The sequence below is a fragment of the Bos javanicus genome, chromosome 2, assembly GCF_032452875.1.
Source record: "Bos javanicus breed banteng chromosome 2, ARS-OSU_banteng_1.0, whole genome shotgun sequence".
Lineage (NCBI taxonomy): Eukaryota > Metazoa > Chordata > Mammalia > Artiodactyla > Bovidae > Bos > Bos javanicus.
In genome coordinates this window covers 23,379,926-23,404,960 of record NC_083869.1, presented here as the reverse complement: position 1 = coordinate 23,404,960, position 25,035 = coordinate 23,379,926, and the positions used below count along the sequence as shown (strand labels likewise).

General features: G+C 41.3%; 1 protein-coding gene across 5 annotated transcripts in view; it reads left to right on the top strand.

The window, feature by feature from the left end:
• Positions 1–7,262, top strand: part of CDCA7 (cell division cycle associated 7) — a 37,791-nt gene extending 30,529 nt beyond the window's left edge. For all 5 annotated transcript variants that reach the window (XM_061435152.1, XM_061435170.1, XM_061435141.1 and 2 more), the window contains 7 exons: positions 878–1,114; positions 1,409–1,486; positions 2,353–2,559; positions 3,115–3,252; positions 4,180–4,329; positions 4,721–4,857; positions 5,979–7,262. In XM_061435152.1, the coding sequence (XP_061291136.1) occupies positions 878–1,114; positions 1,409–1,486; positions 2,353–2,559; positions 3,115–3,252; positions 4,180–4,329; positions 4,721–4,857; positions 5,979–6,009 (978 nt within the window). In that variant the 3' untranslated portion in view covers positions 6,010–7,262. The remainder of the gene's footprint in view (positions 1–877; positions 1,115–1,408; positions 1,487–2,352; positions 2,560–3,114; positions 3,253–4,179; positions 4,330–4,720; positions 4,858–5,978) is intronic.
• Positions 7,263–25,035: the final 17,773 nt, after the last annotated feature.

The following is a 25,035-nucleotide window of genomic DNA, read 5'->3' as shown; positions in this document are numbered from 1 at the left end:
GATGCAAACATTACTTTTGGAATCTGAAATTTAAAAAATTTTATGCTTACACAAAATGTATTAGAGAGTTGTTAATGTTTAGTTGCTAAGTTATGTCTGACTCTTGGGACCCCATGGCCTGTAGCCTGCCAGGCTCTTCTGTCCTTGAGATTTCAAGAGGGGTAGTCAGATTCATAGAGACAGAAAGTAGAATGATGCTTGCCAGGAGTTCTGGGGGAGATGAATGGGGAGTAATTGTTTAATGAATATAGAGTTTTAAAAAATTTCTGGAGATGGATGGTGGTGATAGTTGCAAAACACGGAGTGTATTTAATGTCACTCAACTGTACACTTAAGAATGGTTGAAGAGTAACAACATTGTAAATTAACTATACTCCAATAAAAATTAAAACAAATGGTTAAAGGGGTAAATTTTATGTATATTTTGCTACAGTTTTTAAAAAAGTAGAGCATTGAGACATCTTTAATATAGTTTAATACTACCATAAGTATGGACATCATGAGAGAACATATATTTGTCTCTAGGGAAATTCTTTTAAAATACATAGAGATTCTATTTTTTAAAGAAGTGGAAAAAGAAGCTGGGATTTTTCACAGTTTAAAAAATGACTCAGAACCACTGTCCTAGAGGCTGTGACTGTGGCGTAGTACAGTGTGTCCCAGGAAAGCTCCTAGTTAATTGGCCCTCAGGTTGTTGCGTTTATTAGTAATTCCTGATTTTGTTACTCAGAGCCGTCAGTTAAACTTGACAATTAAAGTGTTCAATGCAAATGTATTTGCAAGTGTCTTTTGTTCCAAAGGCATTGTGTAGTCACACTCTTTCAGACTCTGTGACAGTCAGCAAGTCATTAACGCCTCGCTTGTTCTCATTGACCAGAGGCTGCAGGCCAACCGGGAGGGCTGTCGGACCCGCAGTCAATGCACGCGGTCTGGACCTCTCCGCGTGGCCATGAAGTTTCCCCCTCGAAGCACCAGGGGAGCAGCCAACAAAAGGACAGTGCCTCCTGAACCCCCAGAGAATTCTGTGACCGATTCCAATTCTGACTCGGAAGATGAAAGCGGCATGAATTTCTTGGAGAAAAGGGCTTTAAATATAAAGCAAAACAAAGCAATGGTAGGTATCTGACTTTGAAGGTGTCAGAACTGATGACCCTTCCCAGCATTTCTCTAAGCCACTTGTTGCTTATGTGTCCTAAGAACTATTTTCCACGTAGCTCTGAAAACGTCATCGCATATGATTTAACATGTATTTCTTTCCCTTTTCTAACTTTTCTTTCAATCTGTGAAAGTTTTGGGAAATGTACAGGAGAAACAAACTCTGAGTTGTGCTGTTGTGATTTCTAGAATTTGCTTGTTTACAGCAGTTACTGTAAACCAATAATTTCTGTTTAATTTCCTCCTTTTCTAGCTTGCAAAACTCATGTCAGAATTAGAAAGCTTCCCTGGCTCCTTCCCTGGAAGGCGTTCCCTGCCGGGCCCCAGTTCAGTAAGTACAAATATTTGTTTGTGGAATGGTGTTTGGGGTAGTCTGAGGTGTTGTGATAGTTTAAAGTCTGATTTTGTTATTTTGTGTGATCTTGTAGACAGAGGTGATACAGGAAGTCTTCTAAAAGATCTCTGGGATCTCTTCCTTGCACCCCAGGCCAAGTGTGGGCCCTCTACCCCATGCCAAGCACCTGCAGGGCTCAAATCACCCCCTTTTTTTTTTTGGCCACACTGCGTATCATGTGAGATCCTAGTTCTCCCACGAGAGATTGAACGCACACTTCCTGCAGTATGGAGTCTTAAGCATTGAATTGTCAGAGTAGTTCCTCAAATGCCTTTTGATTGGTTATTTCTCTCCCTCCCACCCAAATAAACTAAGCCCCTCAGAGATAGGGAAGAAAAATTGCAAGTTGTTTTTTCTGTAACTCCAGCCCTTGGAACATTTCTACCTGGCACGGTAATCTATCTTTTTAAAATCTGAGAATGAGAAAAAAAGAAAAAACAATTTCTTAACCAAGTCATGGCCTAATATATATGATTGTATTCTGAGGAGCTAAGCTTGTGCTACTTAAGAGATATTGTAGAAAAGGTTTTTTTTTTTTTTTTAAGAAAACAAGATTTTTTTCTTACATCTTTATCAAGTCAAGAATAAATAGGTCATCCCTGAGTTTGAGAGAAACTGGGCTTGGTGTTACAGAAGCTGAATTTCAATGGCTGTATTATTTCTGGGCTCATTTCCCATGCATTACAGAAAGGACGAAGGAAAATGGCAAGTGGAGCATTCCTTTTACTTATGGGAAAACCTGCCTCAGAAGAAGCTGCCACTTGTCATTTTGGAGTAAGTGGGTCCATCCTCTGTGTTTTCAGCGTCCAAAGACCCCCAGGAGGCGCACATTTCCAGGTGTTGCCTGCAGGAGAAACCCTGAGCGGAGAGCTCGTCCACTCACAAGGTCTAGATCCCGGGTCCTTGGGTCACTCAGCGCCCTGCCCACAGAGGAGGAGGAGGAGGAGGAGGAAGAGGAAGACAAGTACATGTTGGTGAGGAAGAGGAAGTCCATGGTCGGCTACATGAATGTGAGTTCTCTGCTTCTGTGTCTGCTCCTCTGTTTGCCATCTTCTGTGGGTCCAGGGATCATGGACACAGGATGGGAGCACATACAATTTCAACACCAACGATCCATGTATACTTTTAACTTAAAAAATTAATTAATTTGACTGTGGCAGGCAAACTCTGAGGTGCAGCATGTGGGATCTAGTTCCCTGACCCGGGACTGAACCTGGGCCCCCTGCACTGGGAATGTGGAGTCCCAGCCACTGGACCACCAGGGAAGTCCCCACGGATCTGTACTAAATGGCCTTCTCGAACCGTCCACAATGGTTAAGGTCACATCAGCTTGTTTTGATGGCTGTTGGTAGCAGGCAAGAGAATTAAAAAGTTTTCTTGGGCTTTTCTTAATTATTTTTCAGTGATGTTGTTCTGTGATCCTTAGTAAATCCCCTTTCTCCATAAGTTCCAAGACTGATTTCCAGGTTACGTTCTCTGTGAAGGAGTGACAAAGCGAGGATCTAAGAGGCAAAGCTGGGAAAGCGAGCCAGGAAGGACGCTGTTCCTTGATTCTCGTTATGCAGGAAGATGACATGCCCCGAAGTCGTCGCCCCGGACCCATGACCCTTCCCCATGTTGTTCGCCCGGTGGACGAAATCACGGAGGAAGAGTTGGAGAACATCTGCAACAACTCCCGAGAGAAGATCTATAACCGTTCATTGGTCAGAGCCTCTAAATAATGTCTGTAGATGTCCCCGTCTGTAAGAGACATTTTAGTGCATGGGATGTGTGCCTGGGTATTTTTCTCATGTAAGATAAGAGAATTTTGTAGCATCCTTGGGATTTAGCCTGGTTAGTTGCAGTAGCAGTAGTTGCTTAGGTAAATCTTCAGTAGCATTAAGTCTTTTCTCAATTTAGAAATTCATTTCATTCAACATAAGTAGCTGTTAATGTGTGCTACATAGATAGGTGCTGAGAATATGCTGCTGCTGCTAAGTCGCTTCAGTCATGTCTGACTCTGTGCGACCCCCATAGACGGCAGCCCACCAGGCTCCTCCGTCCCTGGGATCCCCCAGGCAAGAATACTGGAGGTTGTCATTTCCTTCTCCAGTGCATGAAAGTGAAAAGTGAAAGTGAAGTTGTTCAGTCATGTCGGACTCCTAGCGACCCCATGGACTGCAGCCTACCATGGGATTCACCAGGCAAGAGTACTGGAGTGGGGTGCCGTTGCCTTCTCTGCCGGGGATATGGTGGTGTGCTAAAGACAAACAAGATTTGGGCAAGCTTTCTTTTGCATATCTTTTCTTGAGATAGTTTTGATAGCATTAACTGTTGCATCTGCCAGTTGAATGGAATCACCATGCTCAATACTCTTCATGGCCTGGCGTATACGTGTGTATATAGATGTGAGGTAGGATTCAAAGAGAAAAGATCAGACTACCCACAAAAAAGGACATTCTTTTTTTTTTTTTTTAATATTTTTTGTAGTCAAATTTATCTTTCTTTTTTTTCTTGGTTGTGTGGCTTGTCCTCAGCAGTAAAAGCACAGAGTCCTAACCATCAGGCTGCCCGGGGATTCACAGAGAATGACATTCTTTTAAGATTTTCTCTACAAAGAGTAGTGTTTCTGTTTTTCTTCTTATTTGCAGGGGTCAACTTGTCATCAGTGCCGCCAGAAAACTATCGATACCAAGACAAACTGCAGAAACCCAGAGTGCTGGGGTGTTCGAGGCCAATTCTGTGGTCCCTGCCTTCGAAACCGTTATGGTGAAGAAGTCAAGGATGCTCTGCTTGACCCAGTAAGTGCCTTGAAGAGGTCGTCCTTTAGGCTCCAAGGTCAGCTGTGAGCTGATAGAGGCAGAAAGAGATTGAGCTCTTGGTGTTGAAAGGCAGATGAATTCATAGTGTAGGTACTGGATAATTGTGAGCGCTTGTGGAGTGCTCGGGACCTGGCCATTCAGGGGAAGTCTGTTCTGTAGTCCCCATACTAGTAATGGTTGTGTGACTTTTTCCTGTGGGATTTCCCAAGGGAATGTGATCCATTAACCACATTATGTTTTTGTTTTTTTAATAGTAATAAAAAAGATCTGAATGCAATTGATGACACCCACCTTAGAGGTTGAACAGGAGTAGATAAGTAAGGGGTGGTAAGGTTTGACTTAATGGTGCCTTTTCACGCTTCTCCTTCAGAACTGGCACTGCCCACCGTGTCGCGGGATCTGCAACTGCAGCTTCTGTCGGCAGCGAGATGGGCGATGTGCGACTGGGGTGCTCGTGTACTTAGCCAAGTACCATGGCTTTGGGAACGTGCATGCTTACTTGAAAAGGTAGGGCTGGTTTTTCTCTCTTCTGCACCCCAATCTTAATTTTTTTTTCCTTACATTTTTTTTTTCAAGTTATCTGAGAAACTTATTTTAAGCACTTTTCGTATTTTTTTTCCTCAAACTTTGAACTCTATTTTGTATTGGGGTATAGCTGATTAACAATGTTGTGGTTGTGTTAGGTGAACAGTGAAGGGACTAAGCCGTACATATACATGTGTCCATTCTCTCCCAAACACCCTGCCCCTGTTCATTTTTGTTACCTTCCTAAAGAGAAGGTGGCAGTCAGGATAGCAATTGCATGGAAAGCAGGAGAGGCACGTGGGGTGTCAGGGAGCAGTGCAAACCTTCCTCTGGGTGGTGGTGACCCTGTGGGCCCTCGTGTAAAATTTAAGCTGTGCACTTAAGATGCATGTTACAATTCAACAGAAACATTTTTAAAGGAGTGAATTAGGCTCTCAGAAGATTATTATTTGTAACTTTTTAAAAATAGAAGTATGGTTAATTTACAATGTTGTATTAGTTTCAGGTATCCAGCAAAGTGATTCAGTTACATGTTAATATATTCTTTTTTGTATTTTTTCCATTACAGTTTGTTACAAACCATTGACTATAGTTTCCTGTGCTATACAGTGGACCTTGTTGGTTATTTATTTTATATATAGTAGTTTGTAACTGCTAATCCCAAACTTCTGATTTATCCTTCCCCCAACTCCCTTCCCCTCTAGTAACCATGTTTGTTTTCTAGATCTGTGAGTCTGTTTCTTTTTTGTAAATAAGTTTTTATTTGTGTCATATTTTTGATTCCACATATAAGTGATATCATATGATACTCGTCTTTGTCTAATTTAGTATGGTAATCTCTAGGTCTGTCCAACTGGTCCATCCAAATCGCATTATTTCATTCATTCTTTCTTACGACTGAGTAGTATTTCACTGTATATATGCACCACATCTGCTTTATCCATTCATCTGTCAATGGACACTTAGGTTGTTTCTATGTCTTGGCTATTGTAAATAGTGCTTCTATGAGCATTGGGGTGCGTGTGTCTTTTGGAATTAGAGTTTTCATAAGAGAATTCTTAGGCCAAAAACCATATCCTGACGTGTTCCCTCTTCTCTTTCAGTCTAAAACAGGAGTTTGAAATGCAAGGATAATAATTGGAAGATCCACTACCTGCCTTCCACTTCGCAAATCTTCCTTGTTAAAGTCTTCAGTTTTGTCATGTGATTGAAACCCGGGTTAAGAATTCTGAGGCTCAATCTGTCTTAGAGGCAAATCAAGTTGTTCCCATTAAATGTGCACGTGTGTCTGGGCATCACAGAAGTGTAGTGCCAGCTGTACTCTGCCCTCCTGCAGTTTCTCCTTTGCTTTTCTGCCCACCCCTTGCCCCATGCCATCCTCTTATTTCCAGTGATTCTCCTCCATCATTTAGTTTGGGAATCCTTTTTGAATGAAGTTTTATGAAAGCATGTTGGATTTAATTGGCGTCGAAAATAGCCCTGGAATCCACGCATAAAACCAAGCACTTAGAAACACAGTAGTAGTATTAACTACCTCTATCCAATTTCAGAGACTATCCCTGTAACTTGCTCACATGTAAACACTGGGTCTGATATAGTGTTTGTCAACCTTTTTAGCAGAATCATGGCACAAAAGTTGTAAGACTGTGTGGAAAAATTAGGTGATTGTTGGCAAGCAGAGCATATGACTGTGGAGGCTTCTGAGGATAATATTTCATGTATTTTGCTTGTATTTCCTCTGCCATGTGCATCTGGCCCACACAGTCACAATATGAAGGTTCAAGGACAGTACTAAGCTTGAAATCATTGTAGAAAAGCCATCCTAGGAAATTGAGATGGGGAGGCTTCAGGAGTAGGCCAATCTTTGAATTCATGGAATAAAACCTCAGGATAATTGAGTTTGCCAAGTTTATGTCAGTTCATAACATCAGGTGTTTCAAATAAATTCTTGGTTATTTTGCATGGAAAATTGATACATAAACTCAGCTACAATCCTTTGCAGTTTTTGCTTTCTTGAAATTATAAGCCAGGCATAGAGGATTCATGTTCAGGTTTGAAGCACTTTTATAACTGAGAAGTGCCTTTTTTGGAGAAGGGTGACTGTCACCAGTTTGCGAACTTACCATCTCTGCCAGTTTAGTTTCTGGGCAGAGTCGTGTGTTGTCTCTCCCTGGCCCTGTTTCGGCATGAATCAAACCTTTCGTAGAGGTAGACTCAGAGTGTGTGTGTGTGCATTTTGCTTTGCATCTGCAGCCTGTAGCTCTGCCAGTTCGGTTCAGTGTTTGGTGCATAATTGGACCTTGAATCAATACATGTAAATAGAGCTTTTGATCTGTTACGCTTTTATACAAAGTTTTTTTATTTTAATAATAAAACATTTTGTTTTAGCTTGTCTACTTTTTTAAAATCTTTGATACTCAATCTTACTGCACCGAGTCCTAATGTTTCTTTCCTATTTAAACAAAAGACCATTTCTGCCTTTTCAAGACCCACCTCCTCCCTTTTGGCTTAAGTTTCTGATGACAAAGGGCTAGCTCTTTTGAACAGGACCTGATTTGGTGATGTGATTAATAGCTGTGAATCAGATATGATTAATAGCTGTGAATCAGAATCAGCTAAGATAGCTACATCGACGGATAGAAAGTAGGGACCCGTGAAGTTTTACAATGATGTTTTCTTTCCCTTGGCCCTTTGCCAACACAAGAACCAACAGCAATTTCACAATACCTGGATATTTATTTTAGACTCCCTGTACCTTGAGGCCTGTTCTAGGACTGAGAGAATCAAAAGACAGAAAAAGTATGGTTCAAAAGTTCTCATATCCCATTCTTTTATTTTTTAATTTAAAAATTAAAAAAAATTTGGGGGGCCATGCCGAGCAGCATATGGGATCTTAGTTCCCCGACCAGAGGGCAAACCCAGGTCCCCTGCATTGGAAGTGTGAAAGAAGTCTTAACCACTGGACTGCCAGGGAAGTCCTAGTACCTCATTCTTCACATTAGGGTTGGCATAGTACAGCCTCTTAGTTACAAAGACAAAGAAAGGTAGGAAACTGAGAATTTTGGAGAGTGTGGGGCTAGTCTGTAGACCTATATTGTAGCACACAGTTCTGGGTGAACTTGGGTGTGTCGCTCAAGGGTGAGGAGAGAAGAGGCAAGCTACTTTGTTAGATGCCAAAATGGGGAGGCGGCCTGAAGGATTGCAGATGGGCATAGCTAGCCACATAGGAAACTTTTTAAAACATAATTCTGTGCCTTGAAAGTTTGTTGGAAGTGCTTATTATCAGATGAAAGTACCTGCTGGTAACCCAGGATTGCAGCAGTGCTCAATCCAACATTATAAATATTTGACAAAGAAGGGATACTAGAGTTAGTTCAGCACCTCCTAAGTACCAGACACAGTGCTCAGTACAGGATGTATGTTAGGCATTTTGGAGATGAGACTCAGCAAGGTTAAGTAACTTAAGAAAACTGAAGAGCCGTGCCTGCTCTTGTAGCCTGAGAAGATTTTAGATAATCGAGCCAAACACTGTTCTGAGGGCTTCTGATAGACTGGGTTACATATGTGATAGATAAGGCTACATATGTTGATCTTAACAGGTAATACCAGCCACCCATAGTTACACGTTTATTTCATTTTCTCTGGTAAGAATGAAGTCATTGGGAGCAAGAACACTGATCCAAATACTCATGTAGTCTGGGTTCAGCAAGTGGTTACTAAGGGAGTTCCCTCGTGGTTAAGATTCTGGGTTTTTACTGCCATGGCCTAGGTACAATTCCTGGTCGGGGAACTGAGATCCCACAAGCCACACAGCCAAGAAAAAAGAAAAGCTTACTGAATATTTATCAAATGAGTTGAGGTTCCTGGATGGGAAAGTTCCTGAGATTTGAGCAGAAAGAACTAAAGTCATGGTGGAGGAGAAATAATGGATAGGTCCTAACATTTGTTAATCTCAGCATTAACCCCTATGAGGTGTAACCTTTCTTTGTGATACAATGCTTAGCTTTTTATGAAGCTGTAATGGTCAATTCATTAAAAATCATGTATTTCTAATAATGTGTTTTTCTGTGGGAAAATACAATTTAGTTCATTGTACTAACTTGAAAGAATACTGCTATTCAACTAAATAAAGAATTTGTATTGAGCTGTTAATGAGCTACAAAAAGATAATTTTACATATAGTAGCTCTAAATGGTATCCGTTTGGGGAAATTTTGGGGTGGCAAAAATTGAGTTCATGGACATTAAAAGCTTACTGTAAGAGAGAAGATACTGGCTTCAGCAGTGGTCCATCCTGTTTCATCTTACTCCCTCCAGTCCATTGAATTATTGTGAAGAAAAACCCAGGCATATGACATGCATACATACTTCAGTATTTCTAAAAGACTTGTAGAACCATAATAAAATATTATTACACCTAAATAAAGTTAGAGTTCCTTAATATCAAATATCCAATCATTTTTCAAATTTTCACTATCCTATGCCTCACCTTCCATTTATACAATTGACTTATTTGAATTCAGGACTCCTAATGCTTATTTAAAGTCTCTTAATTATTAGGTTTCCCCTCCCTTTATTCCCCTTGCTGTTTATTTGTTGATAAAAGTCATTTTTTCCTGAAGAGTTTCCACATTTTACTAACTGCAACCCCATAGTGTCATTTAGCATGTTCCTCTGTCTTCTCTGTTATGTCTAGAAGCTTGATCAGGATCGGATGCAGCAACAGTACTTTATTTTGTGAACTGACATCAGAAGACATACTGTCCTGTTGTCTCCCTTTTTGTACTGTTAATAGCCACTGACAAACATTTTCTGTAAATTCTCTCTTCATTAATCAACTGGGAATTTCCCCTCAACTATTTATTTATACTAGGTACAGTTTTTACATAACAGATGTATTAAGAACTTGATTTTTTTTTAACCAGTTTTCAGAACCAAAATTAGCTCTCAGGTATCTTCTAATGGTGCCTAACAAGGGTTTTCTTGTTTACTTGTTTAAGTATCATTTGAACTCTTGGAGTTTTCAGATATTTGAGTGTTTCAATTCATAGCAGTTGTTATTCTCATTGATGCCCAATTTGGGCCATTGAGAGAGCTGTCACGTAGGCCCCTGCATCCTTCTGATGTGACCCCAGGGGTCTTTATAATTCCCTTTGTTTTCTAGTAAGACAGAATGTTCCAGGCTCACCCTGTACACTTTCTACCTCAAACCTACAGTCAGCCATTCCTCCATTGTATTTTGTTTTCATAACACATTTCTTTTGTATCTATCTATATTACATATACACACAACTTATGTAAATGAGCTCATATATAAACAAATTATAGCAATTATATGTAAATATAATAGTGTCACTATACATAAACATGGTTTCAGAACAATAGTACCAATATTACTACTTAGATATTATTACTGAAAACAGTTAAAGATTTTTCTCTTTTCATCCTTATTGTAAGTTCTTTGGTACTGTTTTTAAAGTCATTTTAAACTCTATATGGTTATTAAGTTTACTTGTGTTATTTTGCTTTTGTTTTTAAAGACAGCTTTTTAAAAAATTAGGATTTAATTTTGTCTTCTAATGATGTAAAACAGTTAAATATTTCCAAAGTCAAGCTTACAAAATAAGGTGTTTTTAGTGAAGTCTAGATTTTATTTGTGTCCTTCCACCCTGATCCTTCTCTCCCTCTCTAAATTAACATCTTACACTTTTTTATGACTTACACTCAGATTTTTAGAACTATAAACAAATATGTATACATATCTACTCTTTTTGCCTTCTCAGATAAATTATAGTATCCAACTCACTATATACTTTTTAAAAATCTTTTTTACTTAATTATGTATGGGAGAGAGTCATAGAATTCTGAAATATGCTCACATACATGAACATGGAACTTAAGCCATGAAGTTTCAGAGAAAAAGATGTTGCAGAAAGTGGTTTCCTCTACTACTCCAACACTGAAGGACATACTGTTCTGTGAGCTTGTGCTAAAATACTCAAATTCTCTCTTCTCACATTGAGCTTGGTAGGCAAGTCATATCAGCAGGAACCAATATTTCTTTTTTTTTTTTTTTCAATATTTCATTTTTACTTTTATTTGATTATACATTCTTTAATAGACTAGTCCTCAAGTATGTCTTCTAAAATGAATAGCTGTAAATGTTTCTCAGGGGTTTCCCTGGTGGCTCAGATGGTAAAGAATCTGCCTGCCAATGTAGGAGGTGTGGGTTCAGTCCCTGGGTGGAAAAGATACCCTGGAGAAGGACATGGCAACTGACTCCAGTACTCTTGTCTGGGAAATCCCATGGACAGAGGAGCAAGGTGATTGCAAAAGAGTCAGACCCAACTTAGCACCTAAGCAACAAAAACTGTCACTTGTTGAAGACTACCCAGTATGGCTTTTTAAAAAGTAATAATTACCACAGGAGCTTGCCTAAATTTTAAGACATGACCATTTTGAGTAACCTAGTGCTTTAGGAGGAAAAATATGTAAATAAAATTCCTTTATGCAAATGATTCTTCCAATTCTCATTGCCAGTCAGATTTTTGTAAATCATGATAAAAAGATGCTACTGAACTAAATGACTAAGTAAAATTATGGAGATAGATTCTACTTATCTTCTTTTTCAGTGTTGGGGAGGGGGAGAAAAGGATGATCAGGGCAGGCACCAAGAACTCTATTAATTGATTTCAGCAAAGTGACATGTGGGATTTCTAAAGTATTGGAGAGAGCTGACAGGCCCTGGTAAGAGAGAGGTTTGATTTCAACTTAGTTTGCTTTACCAGAAAACTAGGTTTTAGAAACAACCTAATATCAAGCTTGCCTAGTGTTTAGCATTTTTGTTTTTTCAGTTTTTATGACTTTTATGAAATCCTTACAAAACAGAATACAAAATTCTGGCATTGACAGTTGGTATAAAGGAAAATTTCTGAGCTGTATCAGTTTGCCTAACACAGTGGAGTTAAAAGGCTTGAATGTTTTCTTCCCACTTCAAAAAAATTTTGAGGTTTTTTTTACATCTTTTTTACACATCTTAACACTGAAACTATGCTGTGACCCCTTTCCCTAGTGCAAGAACAGCCTGGAAGCAAGGCTGCTCATTCATAGTAATGGTTCTTACCATTCCTTCCTGGCTGCACCCTCTGACATGGGGGAGGAAGTACTGTCCCACCTTTGGAAAAAAAGAAACAACTCATAACAGCTTTCCCGAGTAAAATGGCCATGGCGCCTTGTAGCAGGTGAGAGTCCATTTGTTTCTTTTTTACAAAAAGGCAGAATCTCCAGTTTTAAAATGTGGAATCACTAATGGGAGAGAAATGGTGGTGGGAGTGGGTGGCCTCCCTACGCCCGGAGTCTTTGGAAAGGCCAGTCCGTGGATGGGCAGGTGGGGGTGGTGAGGGGCAATGGCCTCCCACCAGCCGCCACAAACTGTGACAACCTCCGGGACTTGGGGGAACCACAGAGCTGGCACCCGAGCCCCCGCCTCGAACCTCCCTCCAAGTCATTCTTCAAGAGCAGGGAAGGGAAGTCAGCTGACATTTTAGAAATCTAATGAAACCGGACAAATGGACTAGAAGCTGGAGGATGGTCTGGGCTGCATGCCCTCAAGGCTTAATATTTGCTTTTTTTCTAAATTTAAAAAGATTGAAAAATGTACAGTTCTGGATTTCCCTGCTGGTCCAGTGGTCAAGAATCCAGCTGCCAGTGCAGGGGACATGGGTTCCATCCCTGGTCTGCAGAGATGCCAAGGGACAGATAAGCCTTTGCACCACAACAAAGATAAGCCTTTGTTACCTCAGTGGTAACCACTGAGGCCTGTGTGCGCTAGAGCCTGTGCTCCGCAACAAGAGAAACCACCATGAGAAGTCCACGTATAGCAACGAGAGAGTAGCCCCCACTTGGCGGAAACTAGAAAAAAACCCACGAGCAGCAAGGAAGACACTGCATAGCCAAAAATAAAATTAATTTTAAAAAATGGACAATTCTGTGGCTTCCAGCACATTCATGGTGGTGTACAACCATTACCAGAACACTCATCAACTCCCACAAAAGAAACCAATCACCAAAACAGTCACTCCCCATTTTCTCTGTCCTCCTCAGTCCATCAGATCAGATCAGATCAGATCAGTCGCTCAGTCGTGTCCGACTCTTTGCGACCCCATGAATTGCAGCACGCCAGGCCTCCCTGTCCATCGCCAACTCCCAGAGTTCACTGAGACTCATGTCCATCGAGTCAGTGATGCCATCCAGCCATCTCATCCTCTGTCGTCCCCTTCTCCTCCTGCCCCCAATCCTTCCCAGCATCAGAGTCTTTTCCAGTGAGTCAACTCTTCACATGAGGTGGCCAAAGTACTGGAGTTTCAGCTTCAGCATCATTCCTTCCAAAGAAATCCCAGGGCTGATGTCCTTCAGAATGGACTGGTTGGATCTCCTTGCAGTCCAAGGACTCTCAAGAGTCTTCTCCAACACCACAGTTCAAAAGCATCAATTCTTCAGCGCTCAGCTTTCTTCACAGTCCAACTCTCACATCCATACATGACCACAGGAAAAACCGTAGTCTTGACTAGATGAACCTTTGTTGGCAAACTAATGTCTCTGCTTTTGAATATGCTATCTAGGTTGGTCATAACTTTCCTTCCAAGGAGTAAGCGTCTTTTAATTTCATGGCTGCAGTCACCATCTGTAGTGATAGGAACTGCTTTCTGTCTCCTGGATTTGCCTGTTTTGGATGTTTGGGAATATACAGTATGTGACTTTTTGTGTCTAATTTTTTTCACTTAGCATGTTTTCAAGGCTCATCCGTGCAGTAGTTATCAGTACTTTATTTCTTTTTGTGGCCTAATTATATTCCATTTTATGGTTATGCCACAATTTTCTCAATCAGTGGATGAGTATTTTGATTGTATTCACTTTTGTCTCTTGTGAGTAGTGATGCTATGAACATTCATTTGCAAGATTTTGTTTCAACATTCAGTTTCAACCTAGGACTGGAATTGCTAGGCCGTAGAGTAATAATTCTTTGATTGAGTAACTGCCAGACTATCTTTTTCACTTGCTTGATTGTACTCTTTGGTGCACTAAAGTTCTCCTTTTCAAGGGGTCCATTGTATTGATTTTTTCCTTTTGTTGCTTGTGTTTTTGATGTTATATCTAAGAATCCATTGCTGGGCTTTCCTGATGGCTCAGTGATAAAGAATCTGCCTGTCAATGCAGGAGACACGGGTTGTGTCCTTGATCCAGGAAGATCCCTGGATCATAGGAAGATCACTGTGCCACGGGAGCAGTGAAGCCCCCTGTGCCACGACTGTTGAGCTTGTGCTCTAGAGCCCGTGAACCACAGCTACTGAAGCCTGCGCTCTGCAACAAGAGAAACCACTGCAGCGGGAAGGCTGCACGCTGCATCCAGAGAGTAACCCCCTGTCTTCAACTAGAGAAAAGCGCGCATAGCAACAAAAAACCACCACTGCCAAAAATAAAATTAAAAAAAAAGGAATCCATTGCTAAATTCAGCATCATGAAGATCTATACCTATGTTTTTCTTCTAGGAGTTTGACATTTTTTAATTTTTACGTCTGTGATCCATTTTGAGTTAATTTTTGTATGTGTGTGAGGTAAGGGTCCAGTTTCAATCTGTTGCATGTGGATAGCCAGTTGTCCAAGCACCATTTGTCGAAAAGACATTTTTTCCCCACTGGATTTCAGCACCCTCGTTGAAAATCTGTTAACCAGATATGAATGGGTTTATTTCTGGGCTCTTATTTCTATTCCCTTCATCTTTATGTCTGTCCTTATACCACAACAACATTGTTCGATTACTACAGTTTTGCTGTAAGTTGTGAAATTGGAACATTTTCCTCCAACTTTCTTTTTCAAGATTGTTTTGATTACATTGGGCCCTTTGCAATTTCATGTGAGTTTTAGTATCAGTTTATCCATTTCTGCAAAATTGGAAGTTGGAATTTTTATAAGAATTACATTGAGTCTGTAAGCTGATTTAGGGAGTATTGCCATGTTAACAAAATTAAGTGTTCCAATCCATGAACATGGGATGTCTTTCCATTTATTTAGGTATACTTTAATTTCTTTCAACAATGTTTTATAGTTTCTAGTGTAGTTTCTGAGTTTTGCATCTCCCTGGTTCAATTTATTCCCAATTAATTTACTCTTTTTGATGCTATTGAAATTTAAATTATTTTCTTAATTTCATTTTCAGATTATCACTTATATATAGAAATACAACTCATTTTTGTATATGGAAGCTTACTATTGTTTTTAAGGGAACTTTTCTCACCCGTGCATCCTTGGAACTTATGCTTGTTCTTTGGGTTTAACAGTCAGACCTACAGTCTTTCTAAGAATAAAAAGACTTAGAGGATATTAATACCTCTAAGGATATTAATACCTGCTGAAGGATATTAATACCTCCTTAGTCTCATCCATTTTGATATAAGAATTTCAATACTATCTTGTTACCAAGAAGTTTTGCTCTTTAATTAACCATGGAGGGACTTCCCTTATGGCCTAGTGGCATGGATCACTGGTCAGGGAACTAAATCCCACATGCTGCCTCTAAAGATCCCGTGTGCCACAACTAAGACTCAGAGCAGCCAAATAAATAAATATTGTAAAAATGCTAACCATGGCTAATACTACATTTTAAAATGCTGACTGGTATGTTGAGATGGAGAAAAGAGGGAGATACGGGCAATAAGCTTATATTCATCATATTTTAAAATTTATTCTTATTTTTTAAATTACTTTTATATAAAACTGAAATTTCATAATTTAAATCATCCACATCCGGCCACTCACAGGTAACCACAGGTAAGAATTGGATTACATGGGTGTTGAACTTAAGTATTGTTAATGTTGCTAAGATCATACTCTGCATATAATTTTTGTCCTTCCGTTTTAAAAATGTCTAAATTCTGTAATAGCAACTCACTGTTAGGAAACATCAATTTAATCACTATAAAAAAGAATAATTTCTTTACATTTATTTATAATAGGGACAACCACTTTGGGCATGTCTTCATGGGCTGTTTTTTTTTTTGGCCATGCCAGAAGCCATGCAGGATCTTAGTTTCCTGACCGGGGATAGAACCTGTGACCCTTCCAATGGCAGCACAGGGTCTTAAGTACTGGACTGCCAGGGAAGTACCCACACACACACACACACACTGTTTTTTAAAAAAAATTAAAGCATTACACATGCATTTTTTTTAAAAAATCAAATATTTCTGAAGGATTCCTAATGAAAAGCAGCAATGTCTTTCTCCACTTCTCCAGAGCCCCAGTCCTACTTTAACTGCAATTTTTACAACTTTTGAAGGATAACCTCCATATCTCAATATTTTCCCGATATTTCTCTCTCTCTCTTTTTTTTTTTTTTTGGCTTAAACAATAGATTTATTTCTTGAAGTTCTGGAAACTGGAAGTACAAGGCTAGTGTGCTAGCAAGATCTGAGGCTTCTCTCCTTGGGTGGCAGATAGCTGCCTTCTCCCCATGTCCTCACCGGCCCTTTCCTCTGTGCTCTGTTACACTATCTGTTGATCTCTTGACTCCATTTTCCCCACATCCTCATCATCCCTCAAGACCTGACCAGAATAAGCATATTGGCCCCAGATGTTAGAAGCAACTAGAATTTTGTAAGCACTTACATGTGCCAGGCACTCTGCTGTAATGTTGCCATTTTAATCCTTACCACAGCCAAATGAGTTAGTTCACATAGTTCTAGTTTAAAGGTAGGGAAACGGATATTCAGAGAGGTAAGAAACTTGTCCCAGTGTGGCAGATTGCATTTTCCAAAACATGGTCACAGTAGTATTTCTGGTCCCACCTGCTTTTCCAGAACCCTGCTTTCCCAGAACTCCATTGCCTTGGAGTATTTCCTTACTCCTTAAGCCAGGGTAAGTCTCTGTGGCTGACTTAATGAGTAGAATGCTGTGGAAACACTGCTGCCGCGTGACTTACAAGCCTGTCTTTATAAAGGTAGAATGCTTCTTACTGTCTTTCTCCCCATGGATTCTTTTTTTTTTTCCTTTCATTTTTTTAATTGAAGGATAATTGCTTTACAGTATTTTGTGGTTTTCTGTCATACGTCAACAAGAATTAGCCATAGGTACACCCTTATCCTGCCCTTCCCAAACTTGCCTCCCATCTCCCTCCCCATCCCACCTGGAGCTCTTGTTTGACTTCCCTGAGTCAAACAAATTCCCATTGTTTAGCAAATTCCCATTGGCTATCTATTTTACTTACGGTATTGTAAGTTTCCTTGTTGCTCTCTATACATCTCACCCTCTCCTCCCCTCCCCACCTCCCGTGTCCAAAACGACTGTACTACAAATCATTTTGTAAATAATCTGTAAATGCAATCTACAGATCCCCGTGGATTCTTACCACAATGTCTTAAGGAAACCCATGCTCCATGAGGAAGCCACATGTAGGTTTTCTGGCTAACAGCGTCAACTGGAGGGCCCAACTAGTACAAGAGCTGGCATTATATCCAGACATGTGAGAAAACAAGCCCTCAGATGATGCTCGGCTCCAGCCCATGAGTCACTCTTAGCCAACCAGCTGGGGCTCTGGACAGTGTAGAACAGAGACAAATATCCCCTTAATGCCCTGTCTAAATTCCTGACCCACAAAGTTGATGAATGTGACAAAAAAACAGTTGTTTTATGCCACTAAGCTTTGAGGTCATTCGATACACAGCAATAGATAACCAGAACATCAAGACACTGTACATCCGGTAAGTGACGGACCTTGGGTTTGAGACTTGTTTCTCCTCCAGAGTCTTTGCTTGTAGTCACTAGGCTCCATGATCTGTGAAGGCTGCTGTATTAGTTGGCTAGGGCTGCCATAACAAAGCACCACAGACTGGGTGCTTTAAACAGTAGAAATGTATTTCTCACAATGTGGGAGGCTAGGAATCCAAGATCATGGTGTTGGCAGCGTGGGTTCCTTCTGAAGCCTCTTTCCTTGGCTTGTAGGTGCCATCTTCTCCCTTTATCTTCACATGGTCTTTGCCTTTGCTCACCTGTGTCCTAATCTCCCCTTCTTATAAGGGCAGAACCCACATGTATGACCTCATTTTACCTTAATTACCTCTTGAAAAGCCCTCTACTCAATTACAGTCATATTCTGAGGTACTGGGGGTTAGAATGTCAACATGTAAATTTGAGGAAGACACAGTTCCGCCTATGACAACTAGCCACGGGGCGGGAAGCTCTGGCTCCTAGCTCACTCTGCCCCCTGCCTTCATCTATTTACCTTCCAGGGCAGTGGTTTTAGAACCTGGCCCCGTGTTAGAATCATCCGGTGTGTTCAAACAAGAAGAGTTATAGCCAAGCCCTACCCCAGACCAATTCAGTCAGAATCTCTGGGGCAAGACCTGGGTACCAGCATGTTTTTAAAGTTCCTCCCCCTGATTCTAATGTGCAGCCAGGGTTGAGGATGACCGCCCTGGGGTGGAAGAGAGGTCTGGTGACATCTCTGAGTACTCAGGACAAGTGAGGGTCCCCTGGGGCAGCCAGCTGGTGCTTCAGCTACTGGAAGAGAAAGAAAACTGACAGAGAGTCCCAGTGCTTTCCAGTAGCTTAGGTACGAAGAGGCTGGGGTATCCAGTGGGATAAAAAGCAGAAGATGGAGGGGAATATCCATCCCACTAGTTAAGATGTGAAATTCCATCACCTGACATTGGAAACCAGAATAAAAGAGGGGGAGCACAAGATATTCAATGGCACTAAGGCAGCATAAGTGAACAGGGGGTTTGGTGTGAATCTTTCCTTGTTAGAGCCTGGTTTTCATGTCTTACTTTGGAAATATGTAACTGAGCAGAATTTATTGACTCGATCTTATAAAATATGAAAATCAGCTGCCAGCAATATTGTTCAGCCTGGGAGCTCCAGACTTACATGTCAGGAATTGATGACATGTGGGTTCCTTGATCTCGGTTCACAATCGGAAGTCAGCAGCATCAAACCGTTTCTACCTTGTCCTTCCCCAGCTAGCCACACTCAGCAGACCTCTATTCCATTCTTTTCTTCTGACTCTCAGCCTCCAGCTTTGGCTGTTTCTGGGACTGTTTGTTGCTTCTGAATTGACACAAGGGATGTTGCCTATTCTCAAAGTCATAAATTTATATTAGTATTACTACAGTAAATTCTTTATGAAATAAAAATCAATAGTCACCAACATCCTGAGTAGTGAGGAAAATAATTGTTTATGGCACTCAGCTTAAGCTGTTCTGGTAATCACGTTGAAAAATACAATATTTATTCATTAGATCAAATTTAATGAGGCCTCCTGGCAGTAATTATAAAAATTACTGTAGCAGTAAATTACTAATGAGTTGTGATGTGCTTCCTACCTGTGAAGGACTGGGGGTTGAAAAAGCCTGCTATCCAGATGAGGATGTGAGGTGGGGAGCCCCACAGGCTCCGCACTGCTCCCTCACCCAGGCAGGAGAGGAGCAGTGTGCCCAGACCACAAAAGCAAACAAGAAAAAAGGCCAAGGACATGCAACTCGGGCGGCAGGGGGAGAGGATTTCTTGCAGCCGTCGGAACACGCTCAAGATTAGAGCATTCTTTTCCCAAAGGTGAGCATCATCTCAGCGGCTTGGAGTTACTGGCGTGCTGGGGTCACAGAGGAGCACTAATCTGATGCCTGGGAAGGACAGCGTTTCCTATTAAGGCTGGGAAATGATTCCAGACACACGCCACCCCCTTTAAGTCTGGGGGCTCGACTCTGACCGTGGAGGTAAAGGTTCTGCCCGGTGCTTTCAAAACCAGCCGCTGAGCCTCTGCTCTAAGCAAACACAGTTGATAGTTTCTTACAAGCTCCTGGGGGCTTCTTTCCTCCTCGGAAGGCTCAGAACTGCCTAGAATTTTTGTTCTTCTATTTGGAGCCGATTTTTTTTTTCTTTAAAGATGCAAGTCATTAATTTTGATAGGAGATCTATACATGGAAAAGTCAGAAAACATTGATCTGAGGTCAGGTACAATTAAAAAAAAAATACAGCAACAGAATTAAATGGGCACATTAAACCTGAATGAGGTATGGTTCGATACAGCTTTGTACTGCAGTTCTCTGGATTAATATAAACAGTGGATACTGCTGTACCTCACAACAGGGCTACTGTGTTGGGGCCCTACGATAGCCTTTGTTCTCCAGACACAGAACCATGGCCTTCCCATGAGGGACAAGCCATACCAGGTGAGGACCTCCCACCACCAGCTGCTGGAGTCAGGTACCTGGTGGAAACGCCCGCAGAAGCCTCAGCACAGCATCCCCCTCCAAAGCAATGCCTCTGAATAGCAGGCAGGCTGTCGTCTGGAGTGACAGCTATCTATTCAGGTGGCGGCTGCTTTTGTCTTCTCACTTGTAACACCACGAGGATTTTTGTTTAACTTTCAAGATTCTGACAGCATCTCAGAATGTCATACTCCGAATGGGTCCAGCCCCTCCTCTCGTGGGGAGGATGCGGTGACATTAGAGTGTACATTTTTTTTCTTTAAATTGCAGATGCCTTAAAATGAGATTGTCAGGTTTGTTGGCTCGTCAGACGACAGTATCAAGATTGTCACAGTGTATTATACCACTATAATATGATCATGGTACATGAGACTAAGGAGTAATATTGTACTTAGTGGTGGGACTGAGTCATGTTAACACTAAAAATGGTGAGCAGCCTTGCATCTTACCAGAGAACCTAGGAAAGATGTTATCCTGCAGGACGTGAGGCCAGAATTTCATCATCCGGGGAAGGTCAAGAGCCCTCCTAGGACAGGGAGGAGTAGTGGAGTCAAGACGAGGGATATTTGGGGAGACCTGAGCAGAAGGGAGCTGGGGGCTCCTCAGGAAAGCTGACTGAAGCCACCAATACAAAGTGATTGTTGAAGGAAGGAGTCAGTGTCAACTGTGAGTTTTCCTCACAGTTAGAATCATGTGGCTAAACTAGAAGCAATTTAAAGAGGAGTGTTATCTGCCTTGCTTATACCCTTCTTTGCCATTCATTCCTTCATCAGATGTTCATAAGCCCTCCTGCGTGCCCAGCCCTGGGCATCAGGCACCCAGCGGTACAGGTACCAGGCACAGGCCTGCCTGGCAAGGTCTGCAGTGCAGACAGTGGACAAGTCTAAGTACAAACTAACATGCATTGTCTATGGGCTGTAAGTGCTGGGGAGGAAAAGGCCTAAATTCTTTAGGGAAAGCAATTCTGAAGCTGAGAACTCAAAAGATGAGGAATTAGGAGGGGAATAGTGGGGCAGGGAGCAGCATTCCTGTGCAGGAGATCACGTCGATCCTGTGTGAGCTGACGTAGGGTCAGAGGGATGGAGGGAAGAGGTGACCCCACAGTCACCATTTGAAGAACATGACCTCTGGGGTCAGACAGACCTGAGGTTGAATTTGGGTCCGTCAACCTCTCTGTGTTATTTGAAAGAGCCTAAATAACATCATCTGGAAAGCCCTTAGCCAGCACGGGTCCTGGCGTGTAGTAGAAATTCAGTACGTGGAAATAATCATTATCATTACTGAGGAGCAGGTTGGTGAGCTTATTGCCACGTGGTGTGCAGATAATCCAAGTGCTTGTTCTATGGTGGTTGGACAGTCAGTGTGCTGGACAGGCTAAGGCATGTGCACACACGGCACTGCCATCATCCCTGAGTCAGGGCATAGGGGAAAACACAAGAGAAGTATTTATGCTGATACAGGACAACAGTATCCCCAAGAAGACATTCATCTACTTGTTAGCATCAAGCAATGCCTCCACATATGGTAAAGGAGCTTGCACATCATAGTTTGAGATTATTTGTTCAGTGCACAAACTGCACAACTGTACTCCCAAACCCTGAGTCCCACATGCCGTTCTCTGAGTGCCTATAGAGTAGTCAATTTCAAGCATGTGTTTTTTTCTAAGGCAGACTGCTCTTGTGCCTACTAGTAGAGAAAGTCTGTTTCCTAAAACTGATAGGATTTTCAGGGTTTATCTTTTCTTTAAAATATGCACAGATTCCTCCCTGCACTAATGTTACTGCACACAACAGTCATATTTGAAGAAGGAAACTTACCTACAAGAACCACAAGAGAAATGAAAAATGTGTACCCAGAGCCCTCCCAGAAGTCAAGGATGTCAGTGTTTAGAGTATGTTGAATTGGATCTTTGCACTTCTGAATTCCATGTCCCCAGACTCAAGAGAAGCCTGGGAAAGATGAAGTGCTGGAGTTTCCCCATTGCTCCTATTCCAAGAGCCCATCAAAGGCTGGCTGAGATTCATTTTTTATGACTGGGTTATGAGCATATTTATAAAGGATTAACCTGGGCCCGACAGTCCTGGAAAATGATATGGTTAAAATATTTTATTCCACGTTGTCTTCTTCATCTATGTCTTCCCCTACTTCTTGATAACAGTCCTTGTCATTGATGGGATTATATGCATCCTAGTAGGCCTGCTAGGGAAGACGTAGCTTTTTCCAACCTGGACATCCAGAAGGTGAATAAGCTCTTATTTTCTGAGAATTTTTGTCTAGAGGAAAAGTGTTCACTGCTGGGTTGACTGAGCTTTATAACCCAAACGGCTGAACAAATGAGTCGTGGGCATCCTCAACTGGCTTATCCCTTCAAAATGCATAAAGCGGGGAGCTGTGGGGAGGGGGGGGACAGGAAAGAGGCAGGAGGAGAACAGACACAGGCTGGAGACTCACCAGTCCTGCCAGGGGTGGCTTTGTTTAGCCCGGCCTGTCTCTGGTACCCGGGGCACCCGCACATCCTCACGCAGCTCGGCTCTCCCTCGCCTGCAAGCCTGCTGCCCCGAACTCTTTTTAGAGCGCCAGGTCTGAGTGTGGCTTAAAGGGCCATCTGCTACAGGCACATGGTCAGCCCTTTGTGGAAGCTGCTTATTGGGGGTACTTTAGAACTCAGCCTCTTTGTCCCGAAAACAGCATACTTCTGTGGGCTTTTTTCCCCCTAAATTGAACCACTCCTGTCCCTAATTGTATCACTCCCGCTGTCACCTCCTAGCCATCAGAGCCTGTGGCATGGTTCTGATTGTGTTGCCGTGTGTCCTTGAAGCATCCTTTTTGTTGTGTTCAATGGCTCTCCTTCAGCTCACAACACAGTGGTCGCAATGGTCTCCTAGGGTCACCCATTCTCCACCGAGGACCAGCCCAGAAAAGCTCAGTCGTAATGAACGGGGCTTCAGACGGACAGACACACACGCGGGCTTGAGAGCCCTCCTGGCTTCGGCCACTCTAACAAGATTTTGTCATTTGTGGCTTTTGCACATTGGAAGAGAACTTTCATCTCTGAGTTTCTATGGGCTATAAATACTTGGTAGGTTAAAAAGGAATCATTCAGAACATGAAATAAACATAACCTGGCACGTACACAGCAACACACCTCAACGGAGCCCTTCAACTTGGAGGCCAGAGCTGCGGGAATCTGAGACGGGCCTTCCTTCATCTCCTCTCTCATTCACTTCCCTCCCGGGCTGGACACTGCTCTGCTTGCTGACCTCTTTTGGTTGGATATTTTCCTAATGAGGCAGGAGGATGAGGTCTCCATGTTACTTGCACCTTTTAACCATGAAGTGAAAACTCCATTTAGTTGGGATGGGGGGAAAATGTGTACAATGTATGGAAAACATGATATGGATAATATGTATCTTCCACAAATAAAGAAATGAGCTTTGACAGAGGCATGCTCTGCCTCGATTCTGAGAAATCCCTACTGTCCCTGCTCTCTGTGGCTTTTTTTTTAGATAGGTGCTTTATTATCATTTTCAGATTATAAAGAACTATGTGATTGTTGTAAAAAAATTAAGTAATATAAAGATACACTAAGAAAAATCAGCATCAAACATATTTTCCAAAGATCGTATCATTAATACCTTTGTCCTGTGTTCTTTTTTCATTGAGATGTAAAATACACATAGATAAAAAATAAAAAATCACAAATCATAAATGCGTGACTCAATACAAAAAAAAATTTTTAATAGTATACATCCATATCATGACCACCTACATCAAAACATTCCTTGCACCGTAGCAGACTATTGTGCCCCCTCGTAGTCCACATCCCTCCAGAAATCCCTTCCTGAGGACATACATATGTACATATCCCATTTTTAGATTTTGTTTTCTCTGTATTACACTTTTTAAGCTTTGCTTATGTATAGCAGGTGTTTTTACAAAAAGGAACCCACCACTTCATATGGTATTGCCATCAGATCTTCTCATTTTATATAATAAAAAATTTAAAATTCTGTATATAATAAAATATATAGCATTACTTTATATAATACCAATAAAATCTTACATTATGTAATATACAAATATATAATTTACATAATTATCACTTTCCTATCTTTGTCATTAAATCTAAAACTAAACCATCATTTGTCATGGCTGCATCCCGTTATTAGATGTAGCATAATTTGTAAACTAACGTTCCCACTGACGGACATATATCCTTGTTCCCTTTTGATTACATTTAAGAATTGCCGTTAGGTTAACATTTACGAGCAAGCTTATTCCAAAGGTTTTGTAATCCTATTTTACCGTGAAGTGTGACTATTTCTTAAATGCTTCTACATTTTTATGTTATCCATCTCTTGTTCTTTGTCTCGCGTGGACATGCTGAAGGAGCCTGTGTGCGTGTATATTCTGTTATTGTTCATGCAGTAGTCCCAGTCTAGCCCACTCTTGGAGCAGAGGACAAAAAGTGTGTTCGGATCCACACATCATGTCATGAGGTTTTAAAAGTCATTTAAAAATTCTCATCAAATTTCACTTCATTTCTTTACAGATTATTCTATTGACAGGGGCAAAAAAAAAAAAAAAAAAGGTATCTGACTCAAGTCCTCTGATCCCATCCTTAATGAAACATCACCCTTTCCCCTTGACTAGAAAGCACCTTCACGAATACGCACAGTCCGTTTCTTTCTGCTCTAATCCACGAGTATCACTGCCCTGGTCTCTCAGCTTCCACCTCAGGGTTTTTGTGTAATACTTCATGCTTTTTATTAGGAGTTACAGTCTTGTACAGAATTCCAGTGCTGTGGGTTGGCACACTCCCTGAATTTTCAAATCAGGGGTTCATTTTCCTGGTCAGTTATTTAATTTATTTTTGAAGACATCTTTTATTTTCAGTCAAA